The sequence below is a fragment of the Anopheles coustani genome, chromosome 2, assembly GCF_943734705.1.
Source record: "Anopheles coustani chromosome 2, idAnoCousDA_361_x.2, whole genome shotgun sequence".
In the NCBI taxonomy this organism is placed as follows: domain Eukaryota; kingdom Metazoa; phylum Arthropoda; class Insecta; order Diptera; family Culicidae; genus Anopheles; species Anopheles coustani.
The window spans coordinates 39,774,611-39,793,812 of NC_071289.1; the positions used below are offsets into that span (position 1 = coordinate 39,774,611).

The window sequence follows — 19,202 nt, forward strand, 5'->3', positions numbered from 1 at the left end:
ACTTCTAAGAGCTAATGGTACCTTCAAGGGTTTAAGTCTTGTCTCGATAACTGAAAAATATCAGTATTAGCTTCCTTGCTATGAAAATAATGTAAATGGACGCTTTTTACAAACTAAAAAAGATGAGCAAAACAATCACACATACACATAAAGTCTTCATTGTTCTCGTACGATAAGGGTTTCATGTCTCGCGGTTCGAAACATAAGTCATTGGGTAATATCAACTGAGTGTGCCGTGGAAATGAACGGATGACACCGGAAAAACGTTTCCCTTGGAAAAAAAAACAAAACTAAACTGGAAGAAGATCGTCAAGGTCGCCGCACTTATCGTTAGCAATTAATTACTATTCCCTACGCAAATATGATATGGTACGTTGAAAGGAAAAAAAACGTAACTGTCTGATCGTACAATATAAGTAGTTGCTAAATGCTGTAAACGCTAAACGCTTCACTTGTTAATCTAATGGACACGGGTCCGAGCCATCCGGTACGGATTCTAACGCTTTTTTCACCTTCTCCTGGACACGAATCACATGCAAAATAAGATAAAAAAAAACCCCTACCCAGTGTGAACATACTCTTCCTATATCAGGGCATTCGACAGCTTGGACGAAACGAAACGATTGAAAGGACAAACGTCACGACACTGCCGAAACATAAGTAGAGTGTGTGGAATTATACATACATACAGACGGCCCCTTTCACTTTCCCTCGCTCGCTCCCGAGATCAAACATATGCTTCATCGCAAGCGGTCGATTATGCTGATCCACGGGGGTCGATTCCGTCGTAAAATCACTACGTTTCGCTAATTATGTAGTAAGTAACCGGGCTAAGCTGCTGCTCTACTGCTGAGGGAGAGAAGGGATTTCAACAAGGATCGTGGCGTCTTGCACGCCGACGATTTCTGCTTTCCTTTTCGCATTGTTTGTTTTTTTGTTTAATTTCATTTCGTTTTTTTGCCTCCCACTTTCCATTCCAGATATATGTATATTCGTGATAGTTTTAAGTGTGTTTTGCTTCTGTTTGAATGCATTTTTTTTAATTTTCTCCTTCTTCCTTTTTTTCTCTCTCTCTCTACTTCACTACATCTAGCGGATAATGGTATTATTTTGCACATAATGTCCTTTCGGTGTTTCTTGTGTTCAACTGTTTGGCTTGGGAGTTTTTCCTTTTTTTTTTTAATCCCCGTTTTGCCGATGAAACACGCACCAATTTTTTGTTTCATTATCGTTCGTCCTGCATCGCCGGGTCGTCGTGTTTAATGGTTTCCAAAGAAGAGGTTTTCATTTTCTCCAAATTTTCCTCCGTGTATTGTTGTATCGTTTGATAACATTCTAATGGTACCTAATGAGAAGTATGCTTAAAAGTCGAATGCGCTCAGCTTAGTCTTCTTCTTCCCCTCCGAGGGGCCGGAGAAGATGGAGCAGGAGTATTGTGACTGTGCTCATGTTGGCTATTCGATTACATTTTTTTGTTCTTCCTTCTCTGATTCCGGGTGGACGCTCGCGCGCTTCATGTTACTCTCTACTGCACCGTTAATCTGAGGAGTTTTTCCCCAACCCGACACCCCATTACGATGCAAACATTTTACTTTCGCTTACTTTAGAATGTTTTTGCTGCAGGATAGAGGTTCGTTTAGCTTTGCTGTTTGTTTCTGTTCTCGCTGCTGCAGCAAAAGCAGCTCTATCTAGCTGCAGCTCCGTTTCACCCGCGTTTGAATCTCCCCGCGCTGCCCAGTTCCCGCTTTCCACCAGTTCCACCACACGTGAGATGTAACGCTAATAATATCAGTCTGACCGTTTGATGTTTCACTTTGATCGCTTCGAGCAAAGTACATTAAGCTTACACCTCGCTACTCTCTACGCGGTATGTTTTTGTTTTGCACGCGCTTGATTTTGCGTTATCAGAAAAGTGGGATGGTAAAGAAATAAACGAAGGATTTTTTTAATGCAAAACCGTCGGATTTGCGGATCCTCTCCGGTCATATGGCCTGCTGTAGGAGTGATAGAGAGATATGGAGGTGAGTTTTCGAGACAGTTCTATCGTCCTATCATTGACATCGGACAAACTTGCTAAAATTCTTTGTCCCATCTTGCTTGTCTAGTTATTTATTCGAGGAGGAATGTATAGAAAATTTTTCCGTTACAAACTTGCCGTTGCTAATAAGAAGTGGTTCCCTTTTCTAGTGAGTAGAACTAGGTTCAGTGTACGATGATTAAAACAATATTGTGTTGTATAAAAATAAAATATAGCTCCGATCGATGCTCGACGAACAAAAAAATCAAATACCGTCCGTTTAGTATAAAATAAGAATGTGGCATGATTCTTAGGTGGTAAAATAAAGTGTTTGGGGCATCGCTTGTCGGTTGGAAAATACAATAGCCTCTTAATAATAATAATTAAAAATGCTTTCACCGACCTTTCGTTGAATCCCTTCTTTTCCGGGGTTCATTCGTTAAATGGCAGTCATGATTGTGATGTTCAGTTTTCCGTCACAACCAAATAGCTATTAGGTTGTGTGTGTGTGAGAGAGATATAACGTTTTGTTGTCCGTTACGGATGAAGGAGGAACGGTCCGAAAACAGAACACGCAGGACCGATGCGTTCAACTGGTAGGGTTATAAAGTTTTCTCCGTCCGTCCGTCCGGTATTATTTTCCTAAACGCATAGTTAAGCTAATTTTATCTGGCTACCCCCTTAATGATATCTGCACTCCTAAAGTAGTTGAGTATAGTCAAATTTTGAAAAATTCATCCTAAATCTTATCGAATTACTACTCGCGAATCGAAAGCGGCCGCACATCGTCGGTCGGTCGATTGCATATGAGTTGTTGATGGCAAACATGATGGGAGGGGGTGGGCGAGGGCTTTTGACTAAACGAAACCACCCAGCGTCACGGGGTGGGGGAGATGAATGAGCTGCCTCTCCGGGGGTGCCACCCGGTTGCGCGAAAATGCCGGTTGCTGATGCTGGGTTTTGATTGCTAGTTACGCGTCGATGTGTTTGTGTGTGTGTGTGTGTGTTGGGTTTGGTAGAAATGATCCTGGAACAGTGCAACACCGACCTTATCAGCCGGACGATGACGATGGCCGGACGACGGCCGGAATGGTGGTGGACCTAAGGGTCGTGGCCCCCCTAAGCAATCGGAAGGGCTTAGGTCGCGTAGTGATCGAACGAGCCGAGATACTCGAGGGCCGCCCGGTAGCAGAACTGATACTGGTCCTGTGGAAGAGATTGTTCATGGTACGTCTTGTCAGTGAAACATTGGTTTAGAGACTCTCCAAATGTTAAAAATAAAGGGAAGGGACGAACGTGAACTGATGAGACACTTACCTCCGTCTGCACCATGGCCGGACGCTGCGAGCGAAGTATCCGGACCGTCTGGAACACGTCCAGCACGCCCTCGTACTGCATCCGCTCGAGCACGATGCTGAGCGTGATGAAGACGCCGGTGCGGCCGACGCCGGCACTGCAGTGCACCGTGATCGGGCCGTCCTGGCCGAACTGCTCCTTCGTCTTGTGCACCTGGCCGATGAAGTCGATGAAGCCCTCGCCCGACTTCGGCACGCCCTGCTCCGGCCAGTCGACGAACTGGAACTGGCGCACGGTGCGCGACGACCCGTCCCGCGCGTCCGTCACCTTGAACTCTCTCAGTTTGTACTGCGGCATGTTGTACTCGGCGATCGGGTCCACCACGTAGCACTGGTAGCGCACCGAGCGCTCGTGCGGCCAGTACTGGAAGCATTTTTCCTGCAACAAAGCAACCGACCGAAGGGGGTGGTTTGATGAAACAATTATCTTTTGCCGTAAAAACTAGCCCTCAGTATGTTAAAAAGTTTGATGAACATGTTTAGGAATAGTCATGGTAGAACATAGTTTAACATTTGCAGGTTTAAGGTAAGTGATAATCCCTCGAAGTCGTCGCACCGGCACAGTAATAACCGCACGCGTGAAGCAGGATATTTATAGGAAGGACGAAATAATGTGCTTAGTGGAATGGCCAGTATGGGCCATATCGACTGTGCATGAATAATATGATTTTATTTTTAAAATGTTGTTTAATGTATTTGACCCACATTACTTTTTTTTCAATTAAATTACACACTTTGTAAATATAAAAGGTGAAAAAACTCAAATTCGCTCTTGTTTGCTTTGATGGCTAGCGGAATGATGGAGAGGTGCACCAAAAAGCCAAAAACCCCAAAAGATAGTCCACAAATATACTAAAAAGCTGTTGTTTAAAGATTTGAAAATTCTTCACAAATAAAACAAATGTAGCGTCTTCCGAAAAATTCTTCAAAAATAAAAACAAAGTTCTTTAAATCCTAAATTTGCATTGCGGTCAAAATGACCGCTATTTGAATTTGAGTGTAAAACATTTCTAGATGCCATACGAATTGTTGTTTAATTGTGGCAGAGTGGAAGCCTTCACCTGAAAGAATTATAGTATAATTTAATTCATTTTAAACGTGATATCTTTGCTTAATCAACCAATGGAGAGGACTAGGACATGGATATTTCCTTTTAAACAGGATAGGAATAAATTATAATACAAAAGACTACTTAACGCACAGTATAAATGCTGTCAGTCCTTCCGTTCGGTGACCCTGCGTCCTCTACCCTTTGCTAATTTTTTGTAATTAATTGTAAATTTAGACGTTATAAAGCCCTCGAGGCGAATAACAGTAAGAGCATAATAAAATAAAAAAAAAATAAATAAAAAACTTTTTGGCTAAAAACTATTTGAAACTTGTATGTAGTTCACATCGGCCGCTTTGTAATCGAGCGATATGCATTGTTGGTGCTAAAGAAAAACAAAGAATCTGTTTTTCCTTTTTGACCATTGACCCTTGTTCTTAAACATTTCCTTAAACTATCTTGTAAGATCCTTTTAACACTATGAACGGCGTTATTTAGCCAACTTACCCGTCCCATTTCTTTCAACTTGGTCAGCATGACCACAATCGTCGAGTTGTGTTCCCACAGCATGCGCCAGAAGTCCTCGGCAGTCTCCTGGAGCGGTCCTTGTGCGGCAATGTAAGCGTTACGGTAGCGGTAGCTGTTGGTCGAGAAAAACAAAGAGAGGCATGTTATGTAGAAGCAGGTTAGGGAGGATTTTTTAGAACGGAGCAGGCGAAACCTACCCATCGACCAAGCTGGCATTGATGTAGTCGCTGCCATCGACGCCACGGATCGGCGTGAGGCAGACGCGGGACGATTCGTACGGTAGGATGTGCACCAGGCGGTTTTTGTGCTTGTTGCAGGGCAGGTTGGCCGTGACGAAGCGCGTCGAGTCGGCCTTCACGTTCGACAGCTTCTTGAACTCCATTTCCATGCCGGTGATGTTCTCGCCCGGCTCCGTCTGCATCAGCTTCTGGATGTGGTTGTGCAGGCTGCGGGCCGGCACCTCCGTGTTGCCACAGATGACCGCCTCGAGCAGCGCGTCGTGGATGAAGATGTACTGGTCCTCGGTCTGCACCATGTAGTTGCGCTGGGCCCGCAGGCACGTCACGTGCCCGTAGATGTCGATCGTCTTCTCGTACTTCATGCGCTCGAGCATGGAGTCGATGACGATGTAGCAACCGGTACGGCCAACACCGGCCGAGCAGTGCACGATGATCGGACCGGACTCGGCGGGCGTGAGCGACTTGGTGCGCCGCAGGAACTGCAGGAACGGTGCCGGATGGTCGGGCACGCCGTGATCCGGCCAGGCCGTGAACTGCAGCTGTTTGATCTCGCGCCGCTCGTTGCTACCGTTGCGGTAGATCTGGAACGTGCGGATCGAGTAGGTGGCCAGCTCCTGCGTCTCGGTGATGGTCACCGTCATCGCGCCGTACACCTCGGTGCCGCGGGCGGGCCAGTACATGTCGCACTTGATGCGCGAGCGCTCCTCCAGCCGCGTCATCATCACGATCGTCGTCGACTTGAGCTCCCAGCACATGCGCCAGAAGTCACCGAACGTTTCCTGCAGCGGCCCCTGGGTGGCCACGTACGCGTTGTGCTTCCGGTAGCCGTCGCAGTAGTTCGCGTTGATGTAGTCCGAGCCGGCCAGATCGTCGACCGGCGGCAGGATCACGCGCGAGTGATCGTACGAGGTAACGTTGGCGTAGCGGTTCTTCTGCTTGTTCACCTCCATGTTCGAGTGGTCCCAGGTGAACTGCTGGCCCGGCTCGATGCTCTCGTACTCCTGGGAGAACTTGAGGTTATCGTTCGCCTTCAGCCGCTCGACGTGGTTGGTCAGCTCCGAGATTGGTATCGGCGGGTGGCTGATCATGCCGGGGGTCTGGAAGTTCAGTCGGCGCATATCGACCGGATCGGTGGGCGCCGGTCCGGCCCCGAGATCCGCCGCCATCAGCGGTCGTGTGACGGCCGCCTGGTCCGGCGCTTTGCACGGTTGCCTGCGGCGACGCACGAAGTACACCACCAGGAAGCACACGGACAGCACGAGCGCCGCTATGATCGGTCCGACCACCCACAGCATGGTGGGCTCCTCGCTCTTGCCTTTGATTAGTATCTCCGGGTCTTGCGGCACGTTCGGGTTGGGCCGGTGCGGCGGTTCCCCCGTCGGCGCCTCCTTCATATCGAGCGCCAGGAACTCGGAGAACGGACTCGACGTGTACAGGTGCTTCTGGGGCGTGTCGACGACGGCTCGGACAAAGATCCGATAGCGCTTACCGCGCTCCAGCTTCTTGTTGGTGAAGTTGTGGTTCGTCTCACCCGAGCCGAGGTGGAACGTGTACGGGATGTTGCGCTGCAGGAACATGGCGGCGATGTAGGGCGCGTTCGGGCGGTCCAGCTTCGGGCGCGCCGTCAGCAGCTCCTCGGTGAGGAACTGGTCCGGTATCTTGTGCAGGTTCGCCTTGTCCTCCGGCACCACGATGAGGTAGTAGTGCGAGATGGGACCGTACTCTTCCGAGGCCTGCGGCAGGATAACCTGGATCTCCTCGCCGTTCACCACGCCGTAGAAGTCCGGCTGCACCATCGGTTGCGGGGCGGCCATCTGGGTGGTGACGGTGATCTTGGCCGGCGGTTTGTACGTGTAGTCGGGCGGGATGGCACTCACGTTGACGAAGTACGTCGTGAACGGGGACAGCTCGTTGATGGTGTGCGACTTCGAGTGGCTCTTGAGGACGATCTCCTTGCGTGGCAGGAACTGCTTCTGCGAAATGCCCTGCGAGTCGACAAACTCCTTCACGGCGTCGAACGAGATCTTGTAGTTGATCGGATTCAACCGGATCGGAGGGCTCCAGTTGAGCGTCATGGAGTGCGTGCTGACGTCCTGGGCGCGCAGCTTCAGCGGCACGTCTTCCGGCTTCACCTTCACCGTGGCCTTCTCGCTCAGCTTCCCCAGGCCCGTCTTGTACATGGCGGCGATGGCGACCGCGTACTGCGCGTACTTCTCCAGGTTGATCAGATCGGCCGACTCGGTCACGCCGACCACCTTCGTTTGCCACTCGTCCAGGTCCTCGACGGCGGTCATGGTGTAGAAGATCTTGTACCCGACCAGCTTGCCGCGCGACGGAACCGGCTCCCACCACACCTCGACCGTCTGCTCGGAGGTGGCCACGGCCTGCACGGAGAACGGCGCTCGGCCCATATCTCGCTCCGTCGTGATGACCTGCTTCTCGCTGAACGGGCCGGCACCCTGCTTGGTGTAGGCGCGCACCCGCACGATGTAGTCGGTGCTCTCGTCCAGGTTCGTGAACACGGCCTTCCGGACGGTGGTGTTCCGCTCGGTACCGAGCCCGTGGTCGATCTTCTTGTGGAACTGAATGTCGTAGCGCGTAATCTGCCCATTCCGGTGCTCCCGGGTCGGTGGTTCCCAGGTGATGCACACCACGTCCGGGGTCTGGAAGCGGACGGCGATGTTCGTCGGTGGCCCGGTCGGCGATCCCTCCGGTGTTTGGAGATGCTTCACCGCCTCCTGCCCGATGCCGATGTGGTTCATGCCGGCCACCCGGAACTCGTACTCGACGCCCCGCTCCAGGTCGTTGATGCGCTTCACGTTCAGGTGCGTACCCTGGAGGATCTCCTCCTGCAGGGCCTGCTCGCGGACGCCCCAGCGGACTCGATACCCGCGCAGCTCGCCGTACGTCTGCTTTGGCCGTTCCCATTCCAGCTCGATCGACACGGTCGGATCGCGCTCCAGTATCTTCAGCGTCACCGTCGGACGTATCGGGACGCCGCCTGGTGTTTTTACCGATATCGGCGCACTGCGGTCACCGTCTCCCTTGCGCGTGAGGGCCGCCACCTGTACGGAATACTTCGTGTCCGGCTGCAGGCCCGTCACGTTGTACTCCAGCCCATCGACGACATCAAACTTCATTGGTTCGTTTAAAAGTCCTTTTCCCTGCGAAATAGAAGCAATGTGAAAGGTTGAAGAAGAGGCGAACACAAGTGATTCTAGATTTTTCGTCTAATGGCTTGCAACACATCAGAAACGAATTCTTGGATGATTGTTACTTTAAAATGTTATTCCAATTTTAGCCTGTTTCAATTTTAATTTAAGAAAATCGGTAACAATTTGGCTAGTGCGTAGTATTCTTTAGCAATTTTAAGGATTCTCTATGGAAAATAACGAGCTAAAAATCCAGGCGAACAATAATCAAACAGTAATAGAACGAACGGTAAAATTTTTGTTTCATTCGATACGTTACACTGAAAGTAATTTTAAAATAGTTTTTAAAGTGTCATTTTAAGTAGGGTAACAGCGAGAGTTTTAGCCCATAGATGTAATTTAGGCCTACTGGAAAGGAAATCAAAAACACAGGTTTCAAATAAAAATGCGTCTTAAAATGTTTTATAGTGCTGTTACCGATTTACTCTAATTTAATTCCAACTTTGGAAGCGATTGTATCAGCATTTTCATCGTTAAAATCTACGAAGCTGTCACTTTTTCAACCCATAATGTTGTAAGCAGATGAATTGAAATATAAGCAACCACTGCGAAAAAAATTGGAAGTATTTTTCTTAAATTTTGAGAGTTTCTAAAAATTATCTAAAAGTTACTTAATGTTTTTGAGCTCGATTTTTTTTTCTTTGTAAAAGAGGGCCAAAATAGATGCAAGGAAATCTGGTTTAGACTGAAACGAATTTTATATGCATTCTGTCACTGGTAACGGATTGTTATAGACATTCTAGAAGAAAATGCGATCATCGTGCAGAAAAGTGGATATCAAAATATCAAATTAAGTATTTAATCTCATTTATTCAACAATGGTAAAAGTAAATCTGAAAGCAATCTTCTGTTCCCTAGTCAGGTCCATCCTAGAGTATAATAGCGTTGTGTGGTCTCCATATGCCGAGACCTGGAAGACTCGGCTCGAAGCGATCCAGCGTAAATTTAGCAGAGTTGCGTTATGCCGGTTAAGATGGACCAGCAAACCAGACTATCATACTCGTTGTTTGTTATTAGGATTAGAAACTCTCGAGAAACGCCGCAACGATGCTCAGACTATGTTCATAACCGGTCTTTTCCTTGGTAACATTGACGCTCCAAAAATCCTCGATCAATTATCGATTTACATTCCACGGCCTAGTCTTAGACAGCGCCCCTTTCTGCTGGTCGATACTACAAACTCTCTATATGCCTACAACAGCCCAATTTTACGTATGATGAGACAATTTAATACTGACTATAGTTTCATAGACTTCGACCTACCGCTAAGAACCATTAAAAACCAGCTCAGGTATAGATATGTTATGCGTTCGTCCTAAAACTGTTAAATGTGCACTAATGTAATATCTCACCCGGACATGTTAAGCCAACAATGGCGGACATGTACTAACAAAATAAATAACTAAATAAATAAATAAATAAATAAATAAATAGCAGTTTCTTAATTATTTAAAAGATTATTTAAATCATTAAATACATTAAATAAACATTTTTTTTAAGTGGGCCAAAACTGGTACACAAGTGGGCCAAAATAGAAACAAAGTGGGCCAAAATAGCGACAAAAGTGAGTTAAAAAACTGTTAATTTCACTGAAGACATCAAATAATCTAAAAAATATGAATTTTATTGCATGCTTAGATAGCTACTTTACATTAGAATACCAAGTGTATCGTTATATGATCGATACAATGAGTACAACGATTTCAATCGTGGTGATCCTCCACTAGTTGGGCCAAAACTGGATGTTTTACCCTATCATTTAATTTTCTTTGACAAAATCTTTGGCTAATAACAATTGCAGCACCAGCAATAAAACATTTAGCATAGTTTGCAGGTAGTGTTATTCATCGGATGGAAGCACGCTCCTATTTGTAGTTTGTACCAACACAAAACAATTTTGTAAGTGAAACATTTATTAAAGGCGAAAATAAAATCTTCGTATCTTCAACCTACATCACTGTGTTAAACCTATTAAATTTTTTATAATGTATGACGGTTGGTTAAATCAGCATTTTATTGGGTAGAAAGTTAAATACTGAGGTTTGGAAATGACTAACTTTAGATTTTTCTCAATCAAAATGCAACATTTGAAACTGCTTTCTACCTCTCCGTATCTAAATCTAAGGGTTAATGAAAGGAAGCTCGACACACTTACCTCGTCCCTCATTTCCTGCACGTGTATGTGATAGCCCCGGATAATGCCGTTGCGGTTTTTCTCCTTCGGCGGCTTCCACGTGACGTAGATGGTGGTCGAGTTGACCGGGCTCGCCTTAACGTCCTGCGGATCGCCGGGCACTGTGGAGTGCGGGGCGACGGTGTGGTGGCGTGTATGGGAACAAGAGGAAAATGTTAGCGAACTGCGGCAGCAACGTGTGTTCATCGACGCACAATAGAGAAACACGAAATGAAAGGTATCAAATAAAACTATCTACGTTATATGCTCGAGACGCGGCATTATTATACAGTATACAATCGCGGTAACGCAAAGAACTCAGGATAGAACCAAACTGGACCAAATAATCAGATACAGAAGCTTGTTGGTTGGTCGCCGAAAGCATAATCATATGAGCGAGCGTCCCTCGGCTAATCCCCACTCCTGGCGAGGCAGGAAAAGTGAATTTCGGAGCTCTTTTTACGTTTTTGGAGTATTGAACCCGGTTCCGAAACGAACCCGGTTTTCGGTGATTAAATAATAAAGATGTCATAAGAAGGTGAACCCCGGGGTCTGGTCTCGCCCATTCCCCTCCCAATCACCACCGAACGTCAGGGATTCCCGGGTCAGATGGAAAGTAGAAAAGGGTCATTGGTGCGTTGCTATTTTCCCTTTTCGCTTCGATTGAAGCGTAAATATTCCTTTCGGAGCGGGATTTTCGGGAACCCTCGTGCCTTTACCACCTATTTCAAGTGGCACACACACACACACCCAAACACCGGGTGGAATAGTCGGCTTCGATTTTGGCCACTTTCGCAATCCTGTACATCCATTCTGCTGACCGGGGAAAACATTTGGAATTCCTTGCAGGTGCGAACGATGAACCGAAGTAACCGTGCTCTCCGTGGTGGTTACTGAATCAGCGGTTTACCGTCCACCCGGTGATGGTGTGCAATTCAAGCAGGTTCATGTGTGCCGGTGGTAGAAACCCCCTCGAACAAAAAAAAAAAAAAAAGCACGAGGTTGTAAAACCCTGACGGCGGTGCGTGATGGGTTGGTTAAATTATCTTGCAACTTCTTATCTTGTCCAAGACTGGGATGAAAAAAAAATCAAGCTCGATCGAAATGATTCCTTTCGCTTCTTCTAACCCATTTTTCGCCCTACCCTGGTGATGACATTAGAGAGACAATTTCTTTGCAAACCAACTTTCACCGGCGTTGCAAGACACGTTCGTCCGATGCGAGGATGCTTCAAAGTTTTATCGCGACGTTCGTTTCTTTCTTTTCCCACGGACGGAGGGAAATCTTAATCCCTACCGGCAAAAGCGGCGGAAAAGTGCCAGGGGGGGGGATGGGAAGTTTCCACCTTCGGTAAGTGAGCGAATGATGAAAGTTTGAATGGACCAGCAACGGCAAACAGTTGGCAATCGGCAGCATTGTCGTCGGGGCGTGACGGGGACGTTCGTTTTCGCAACTACTTCCGACGGTTGTAAAGCTGGCGGCTACGACCTGGGTGAGTCTGTGTGCGTGTGTGTGTCAGTGTGTGAGACTCCGGACAGGAAATTGTGGTCACACGATCAACGCTGGCCTCCCTCGCGGGATGGCGGGACAAGGGGAGGGGAAATTGACTCGACTGAAGCGTCGTAACGAGTTTAGAATGAACTGAATAATGATGTTGCTTTGGGGACCACCCGTTTCGTCCGATCGCCACAACCTTATCCTGCCCCGGAACGTTCACCGTCTGTTTCGAGGAAGCCCACGGACATCGGGCTACCGCTGGTCGAGTGCTTATTTTTCCTGGATCCCCGTCAGTTGGTTCCGGGAACTAAAGGACACACCAGGATGTTCCGCTCGCGGACAATGGGGAAAACGGGGAATAAAAGGACTTGCGGGTGGAAGATGACACAGCAGCATGAACTCGTACGCATTGGAGGATAACAAGAAAGGTAAAAGTAAGCGAAAGCGGAACTCCTTCAATCCGGCAGCGAAGCAACTGGTTGGCCGTCCGCTTGGCAAGTGAGGTGGCGCTTCGAGAGAAAGTGGAAAAAGTGGGTTTTGATGTGAGTCCAAAGTTGGAGTTAATGTTTCTTCCCGGAACACATTCACACAGCCGGGCTTATGACGTGATGTTCTGGAACTTGGCCACACAAAAAGGCGCACAATTGAAATCACTTGCACTGATTATAATTACACGTGATAGTTGGCTTCGGAGCATTTCTCGTCATTACGCTTGCTGATGCAGGGAAGAGGATTACAGTAATCTTAATAATGAAGCAGAATAACTTTGCGGAATGGAGCTCCGAATGGCCGACTGGGAATTTTACGCTTCTATTTCAAGTCCTATTCGTAATTATAGACATGTTGGTATTTGATGTATCAAAAGTAATCAAAAATTGAGTTTTTTTAAACAAAAAAATTAACTTCATTTATAAAACTATTCGAGTTATTTTATATCCATACTACATATCAAAAATACTACTGGAAATCTAACCAGTCTAACGTATCGAAACTGACATTCGGTACAAAGCAAAAATGAACTTTAACATAAAAATACTTGTTTTTGAAACCAACTGTTGAGAAAGAAGAATCAAATAAATGTTTAAAAGACTGATTTTGCAACCAACTGTTGAGAAAGAAGGATCAAATTAATGTTTTAACACCTTTGGAACGTTATAATATATGCCAATCTAACTGAAATAACTTTTGAAATAAAAATTCGTTAAACCCACTATACTATGATGACATGTTTTTTGAGTTAAGAACAGCTGTAACTTACAATTTGAAAATATGCTTTGAGAGAGTTAAGTATCCATATGTATTGAAATTTGCAATAAAGTAATAAAATACGGGTGGCCCAATTATATTTAAAATATTATCGGCAATCGTGAATTCCAAACCAAAGTCCAGTAACTTTGTTTCTTCTTCCCCCGATTGTGTTAAGCAAAAAGATTACTAAAAACAATCCTCGAGACAAGCAGTAAAGCTCATATTTCGACTAAATAACCAGAATAAAGCATAGAACAATAGAACCTGTGGTATTCAATTTTCGATCCAGCTTACTCTGGATGAACCAAAGTTAAATTCCATTTTAACTTCAAATACCTCCATATCTTGTATTAAGATTCTCTCCTACTGAGAAACATGCAAATTAAATATTTTACTGTCTCAATTGCAATTAAATTTAGGTCGAATAAAAATCCTATAACATAATGCACGGATTTCGAATTCCTTCAATATGGTAAACGAGTTGAACAGATAAAACGCACTTAGATTTAATGGAGAAGATCGAGCATAGTTCATTAGATCAATGAAGTAGTCGCCCATTTTCTCTCCTTCTCAGCCTTCAGTGCAGTTAAATTTATGTGCAGCTTCGAATTCCAGTGCGATTACCTTCTGGATACTTTCTTCCCATCTGACCATCTCGAACATTAAAAAAAACCTACCGCTATTGCTGGACCAAAACTAACCCGAACGATGTCTGAACATAAAGGACAGGAGCTTTCACCGAAACCGTTACCTCGGCGGAATATAAATAGTCACCTTTATCGTCCGTTCGTCGGATACAAATTAGGCATTATTGAGCTATCTCGGGCGACCGAGCACGACCTTAAACCTCTCATAGGAAAGAAAAGCGGTGGCCATTAAAATCTACGCCGTGCTTTGCCAATCTTGCGCTCAGTCCTTCAGCGAGAAGGACTGTCCGTTGCACGATAAGACGATAATGCCGGCCACGCGAAGGGCAATGCGGCAGCGGTTGGATATGAGAGAAACCGACAATTGTCCGCCATGTCGGCAGGTTCGATCGGAGGCGACGACTTTCAGGCGAGGGACAAGGGGACCGCAAAAGAGAAAAATCTCCAAGAAAGAATGGCTTCGATAAGGTTTTATCCGAGCCGCGGGTGCGCACCCGCGTTACGGAGAATGGCTTTTCTTTCTGCTCGCCCAAGCAAACGTCGATCGAACGCCACATTTACCAAGCGCTGCAGTGAACAGCGAGGGCGCGCTGCATGCCAGTGCTGGGGGAGGTTCCAGCTTGCGGAGCAAATCCTGCCGTTGACGGTGCAGGATTTCTTTCTCCTCCAGCTCCGGAGCCAAACCCATTAGGAAAATAGTTCTCGTACCGTTTTCCACGGCAAATATGGTATTACTGCGGTTTCGGTTACTATTCTCGAGTTCCGGGGCGGGGACGGGGTGAAAAGAGGGTTTGTTGCAGTATCGTGAGTGCGGGAAAAGTTTGCAGGTTGGGCTGGGGGGAAGGTTATAACCCGGGAGGCATATGAAACAAAACCGTAGAACAACAGTATCGTAGAAACTCTCCGTGAGACAAGCGAGCAGCATTGTATTTAATGCGCTTCGTTTCTCACACCGGCTTAGCAGTCGTCGCCATTGTGTGTGTGAGTGTGTATATATATGGGAACCCTTTCCGTTGATTCGCGGAGGTCACCATGCACACTTGCCGTGCAGCACGTTGCTGAGTGGATCCATTTCCCAGCAGCTTACCAAAATACGGTCTGTTGCATCGAATTTTGCTGCAAGCGGAAAACTCGCAAGTTGCTTTCTTGCAAACGAAAAAAAGAAGCACAACCAACGGAAGGTGTAGGAAACCAGGTCACAATGGGATACTTTTGCCCGAACTTGGATAATCTGATCTACTTAAAAAAGTAGATGAAAAGACGAAACGGGTTTCGCAGCGTTTGCAAACTCCGATCGTAAGGATTCGGCGAAATGTGTCCATTTATCATAAACATAAACGCTGTGTGGAACACAAGCGATATGGGAATTGCACAATTTTTACACAACTTTTGTGTCGCCTTTTTTTGCTGTAAAAATAATTCGATGTTGTAGTGTAAACAAGGGAGAAACGAGTGGGAAAAGGGTAGCTTCTAGCAAAGACATAACCTCCATCTGGAACACGTATTTTGTTATTTTTCCAACCAAATTTAACACCTCATTGTGAATTTAAAAACACATGTTTCCGGGTTTGTCCGTAGTGCGGCAGAGGCAACGTTTAGCAGGCCACCGGAAATCGGACGAACCGCCGCGGGTTGCAAAACGGGGAGACATTGTCGCTTCTTCCGGGTCTAGGTCGTAGATGCAACGTTCCGAGTGGGAATTTTTCTGCTTCCTTTTATTTTTTTTGGGACAGCACAATACATGTATAGATAGCAATCGACCGGGACGACGGGGACGGGGTCCTCAATGTTGCAACATCTTCTTGGCCGGTCGTTTGGCGCACGGAACACGGTGTTGCTAACGTGCACGATAATATGTGAATCGGATCGGATACCGCCCGGCGAAGGCTAGGTGCAGTGTTGAAGAAAAACGGGCCACCCCTTCCAATGGAGGAGGGAGGAAGAGATGTTTCCTGGGGCGAAGAAAACTGCACAACGGGAGGGCGATTTTCTAAAGTAAAGTTTGCGCCGACGTGGCACATTTTTAGATGATTTTTGTCCCCCGGGCAGAATTTAAACTTCTGTCTTGCATTCCCACCGGTGTCTTGTGGCGCTCGTTGTTCGCTCGACAAGGTTTTTTTCGGGCGGATTTTTGTTTTTTTTTGTCCAACGCTTGGACGAACTTACGTCGACAATTTTCCCAGACCCAGCGTTCCCGGCGGGGACATTCGGGATCTGTGTTCTTGCGCGGCGCCGTACACTTTTAAACCTTCGCCAGCGTTACACCGTACCGTATAGCAACTTTGGGCGCGTTGTTGCGAAAGGTTCACTTTTAATGTAAAATGTGTATCTCGAAACTCGGCCATGATCAATATGGGTTTCATGAACAGGCACAACTGTTTTCGCGTCAACTTTTCCGCCACCCGACGCTCTGACGCTATCGATTTGTGTTCACCGTTGCTGGTACATACTTTAAATGCGATTTTCAATCCAATCCCCTCAGCTTTCACTTAAACGTTTCCGACAAGGATTAAGCTAGCGTTACACTCTTTAAAGAATGGTAGCAACGAATGCTGCGGAAGCAGCTAATTGCGGTTTATACATTTCCCCCAAGTGGAATAGGACATTTCCCTATTTACTTCATTCTACTTCCCCCACACTACTCCTTGAGAAATCGGACAAAATTTGGCTGGAAAGAAATCAAAAACTGTCAAAAAACGAGAGGAAGAAAAGTTCCACTGCAGCGTGTTGGAGTAATGGATGTTAACAAGAGAAAAAGAGAGGGAGAGAAGAGAGCTGATTGTTTGGAATATAATTAACATCCTCCGGGACGCACAGTTTTTCTTCGGGGGCGTGGAAAAAAACTTGTATTATCAAAAAACAAACGAGCATAAACACTTCCAAATTTTATTTGTTTGCAAAAATAGGGTTAGTAGAAAAATGTCACAAAAATTGCTATGGTTTCTGGTTGAAAATGTTGTAAAATATCTTTATTTCTACGCCTACAAAAAGAGGAAAGCTACAAAATGCAAAAAGGCACAAATTTGCTACCGAAAAATATCGATTTCAGGTGCGGCGAGGTGTTTGTAAACTGTAAATAAATTCGGCCCCGTCGCCTTTAGTTGTCCAGATAATTACAATTACAGAACCGGGTTGCAAAAAAAACCCTTCGCATACCGAAACAAAAAGAACGGGACCGATCGCGATTCGATAAGAAACAAGGCAAAGCAGAAAATCGAAGCTAAAAGGGGATCTTTTACATCAAAAGGAATAAAAGAGGTTTTTAGGAAAGGTGAAATACCAAGGTGTTGGGCACGGATGATACTATCCGAAAATCGTAACGGGATACTGTTGTCCGTTGAGGACTCGAGCAGAAGGAGGATTGGATAGGGGAGACAAACAGACAACACACCTACCTACAGCCAAAAATCAAAAACTCGCATTTCCGGTACAACCAAAAATCAAAGCCAAAAAGAAAAGGTTCCAAAATTGATATCACTTGGCCTGCTGGGTGGGATTATCTTTGGGTTTGGTTGGGTTTTTAGTTGATGTTGGCACTACCTATCGGTGTCTCGCGTCGAAGAAACATTGTTATGTTGTTATTACGAGGTCTGGGACCTCGGAACAGTTTTCCGATTTGTTTTTGGACCAACATAAAAAGCCGATGAAAAGCCGTGGCCATTGGGAGTTAGATATCAAAAAGTGGTGAATTTTTATCTCAAACACCCTCTCTGAAACCCTGCGAAATTTTGTAGGAAGAGTACGACGCCCTATCATATTTCCCATCGTCAATGAAACACGGTTTAATAAAGTCTTCGGTCGGAAAGTGTGATTCTGCAGGAACGAGTTTAATAGCAACAGCCGAACACTGGTGGTTCGCATTAAAAACAATATTGTGTAACGAAGAGTTCGTTCGCCTGATGAAACGGATATTAATTTAGCTGATTCTTAAATTTGATTTTCCATTTTCCATTTATGATAGCAAAGAGATTCCTTACGTTTCACTGACGCAAATGATTGCTTCTGGGTTTTGTGGTAGGTTTACCGGCGGCTCTACGGATGGCTCTCGAGAGTCAGTTACATCGAGCGAGCGCTAGCTGCACAGTGCATGCCAAGAACAATGTACTAAACTAACGAGAACACTTCACCGGCAGAGGATTATCCCGGACCCGGTCGATAAGAACCCATTGAAAGGATAGCACCAGGGAAAGGAGGCGGCTCAAACGTATCGTACATTCTTTGCAATTCATTTTATGTTTCGTTACCCTTTCGTACCGACAACAACATCAACTTCCAGCCACTATATTTCCGGGGCAATATCGGGCGAACGGGCTCGATCGAACACAAATACGCACATTCTCGGGGACCGGAGTGGCTAACGAAGGAACTCATCCAGGAGTCATCCACCCAAGGCTTCGCTGCCAAGTGTAACGGAATAATCAACACTTGCCCAGGGTTCGATGCTGGCGAATCCGGTCTATGGTTGGGCTGGCCCGAGACCCGGTGTTCCGGTGCCGGACACGTCCCTTTGCACGTCCCAGGGCTTGTGTTAAAAGATTAAAATAGCTCGAATGTGAACATTCCAAATTAAATGAAGCCTGCGACTGCCTCCCCAAGGAGGCCGGATCTGCTACCAGTCGGTGCTATCGACCTGCCTTCTCCTGGTCGTATGTTTGGGTTCGAATCCAAACAGAGCAGTGGTTCGACACGAGTTTCATGTGACGCTGATGGGAAGATGCTGCTGGACAGCCGGCTGGCAGTGGTCTCGAGTCCGGAGTTTAGGAGTTGAATCGATTCGCCCAGTAACTGATAGTGCACCCGGGAGCCGTAGCAGTTGGATTGCCGTTCGGAAATTATGTACTTCTTCGTGCCGACGGCCATCCGGTGTCCCCAACCTTCCGCCCGATGCCTTCGAATGGCCCCGGGACCGGGTCCGCAATCGGTTGCTCACATCGTGCCGTCGAATAGGCACGGACACCATTATTATGTCACCGCAATAAAATCCGGCACCAGATCACGTTCCGGTTTGGGTTTCCGGCGGGATTTCCGGATGTGTGCCGGGCCGGGACTTGCCTTCGATGCCATCGATGTCGCCGCTGTTCGATTCCGCACGCTTGCCGATTCTCGTCGGCGTCTCACACGGCATGTGCCAAACTAGCCGACAATCGATGCAGGAATGTAAATGCCGCTCGTGCTTGTAAGTAATTATATCATTTTATTATCAGTTTATCACATTTGCATGTTGCCCCTCACACACGC

The 19,202-nt window shown here is 46.5% G+C and overlaps 1 protein-coding gene across 1 annotated transcript in view; it reads right to left on the reverse strand.

Moving 5' to 3' along the window:
• Positions 1–1,090: 1,090 nt before the first annotated feature.
• LOC131267289 (tyrosine-protein phosphatase Lar) overlaps positions 1,091–19,202 on the reverse strand; it is a 155,034-nt gene continuing 136,922 nt past the window's right edge. Inside the window, exons 14-18 of the mRNA XM_058270131.1 lie at positions 10,555–10,694; positions 5,146–8,351; positions 4,928–5,060; positions 3,335–3,751; positions 1,091–3,223 (exon numbers count right to left, since the gene is read on the reverse strand). Of these exons, the coding sequence (XP_058126114.1) occupies positions 3,155–3,223; positions 3,335–3,751; positions 4,928–5,060; positions 5,146–8,351; positions 10,555–10,694 (3,965 nt within the window). The 3' untranslated portion in view covers positions 1,091–3,154. The remainder of the gene's footprint in view (positions 3,224–3,334; positions 3,752–4,927; positions 5,061–5,145; positions 8,352–10,554; positions 10,695–19,202) is intronic.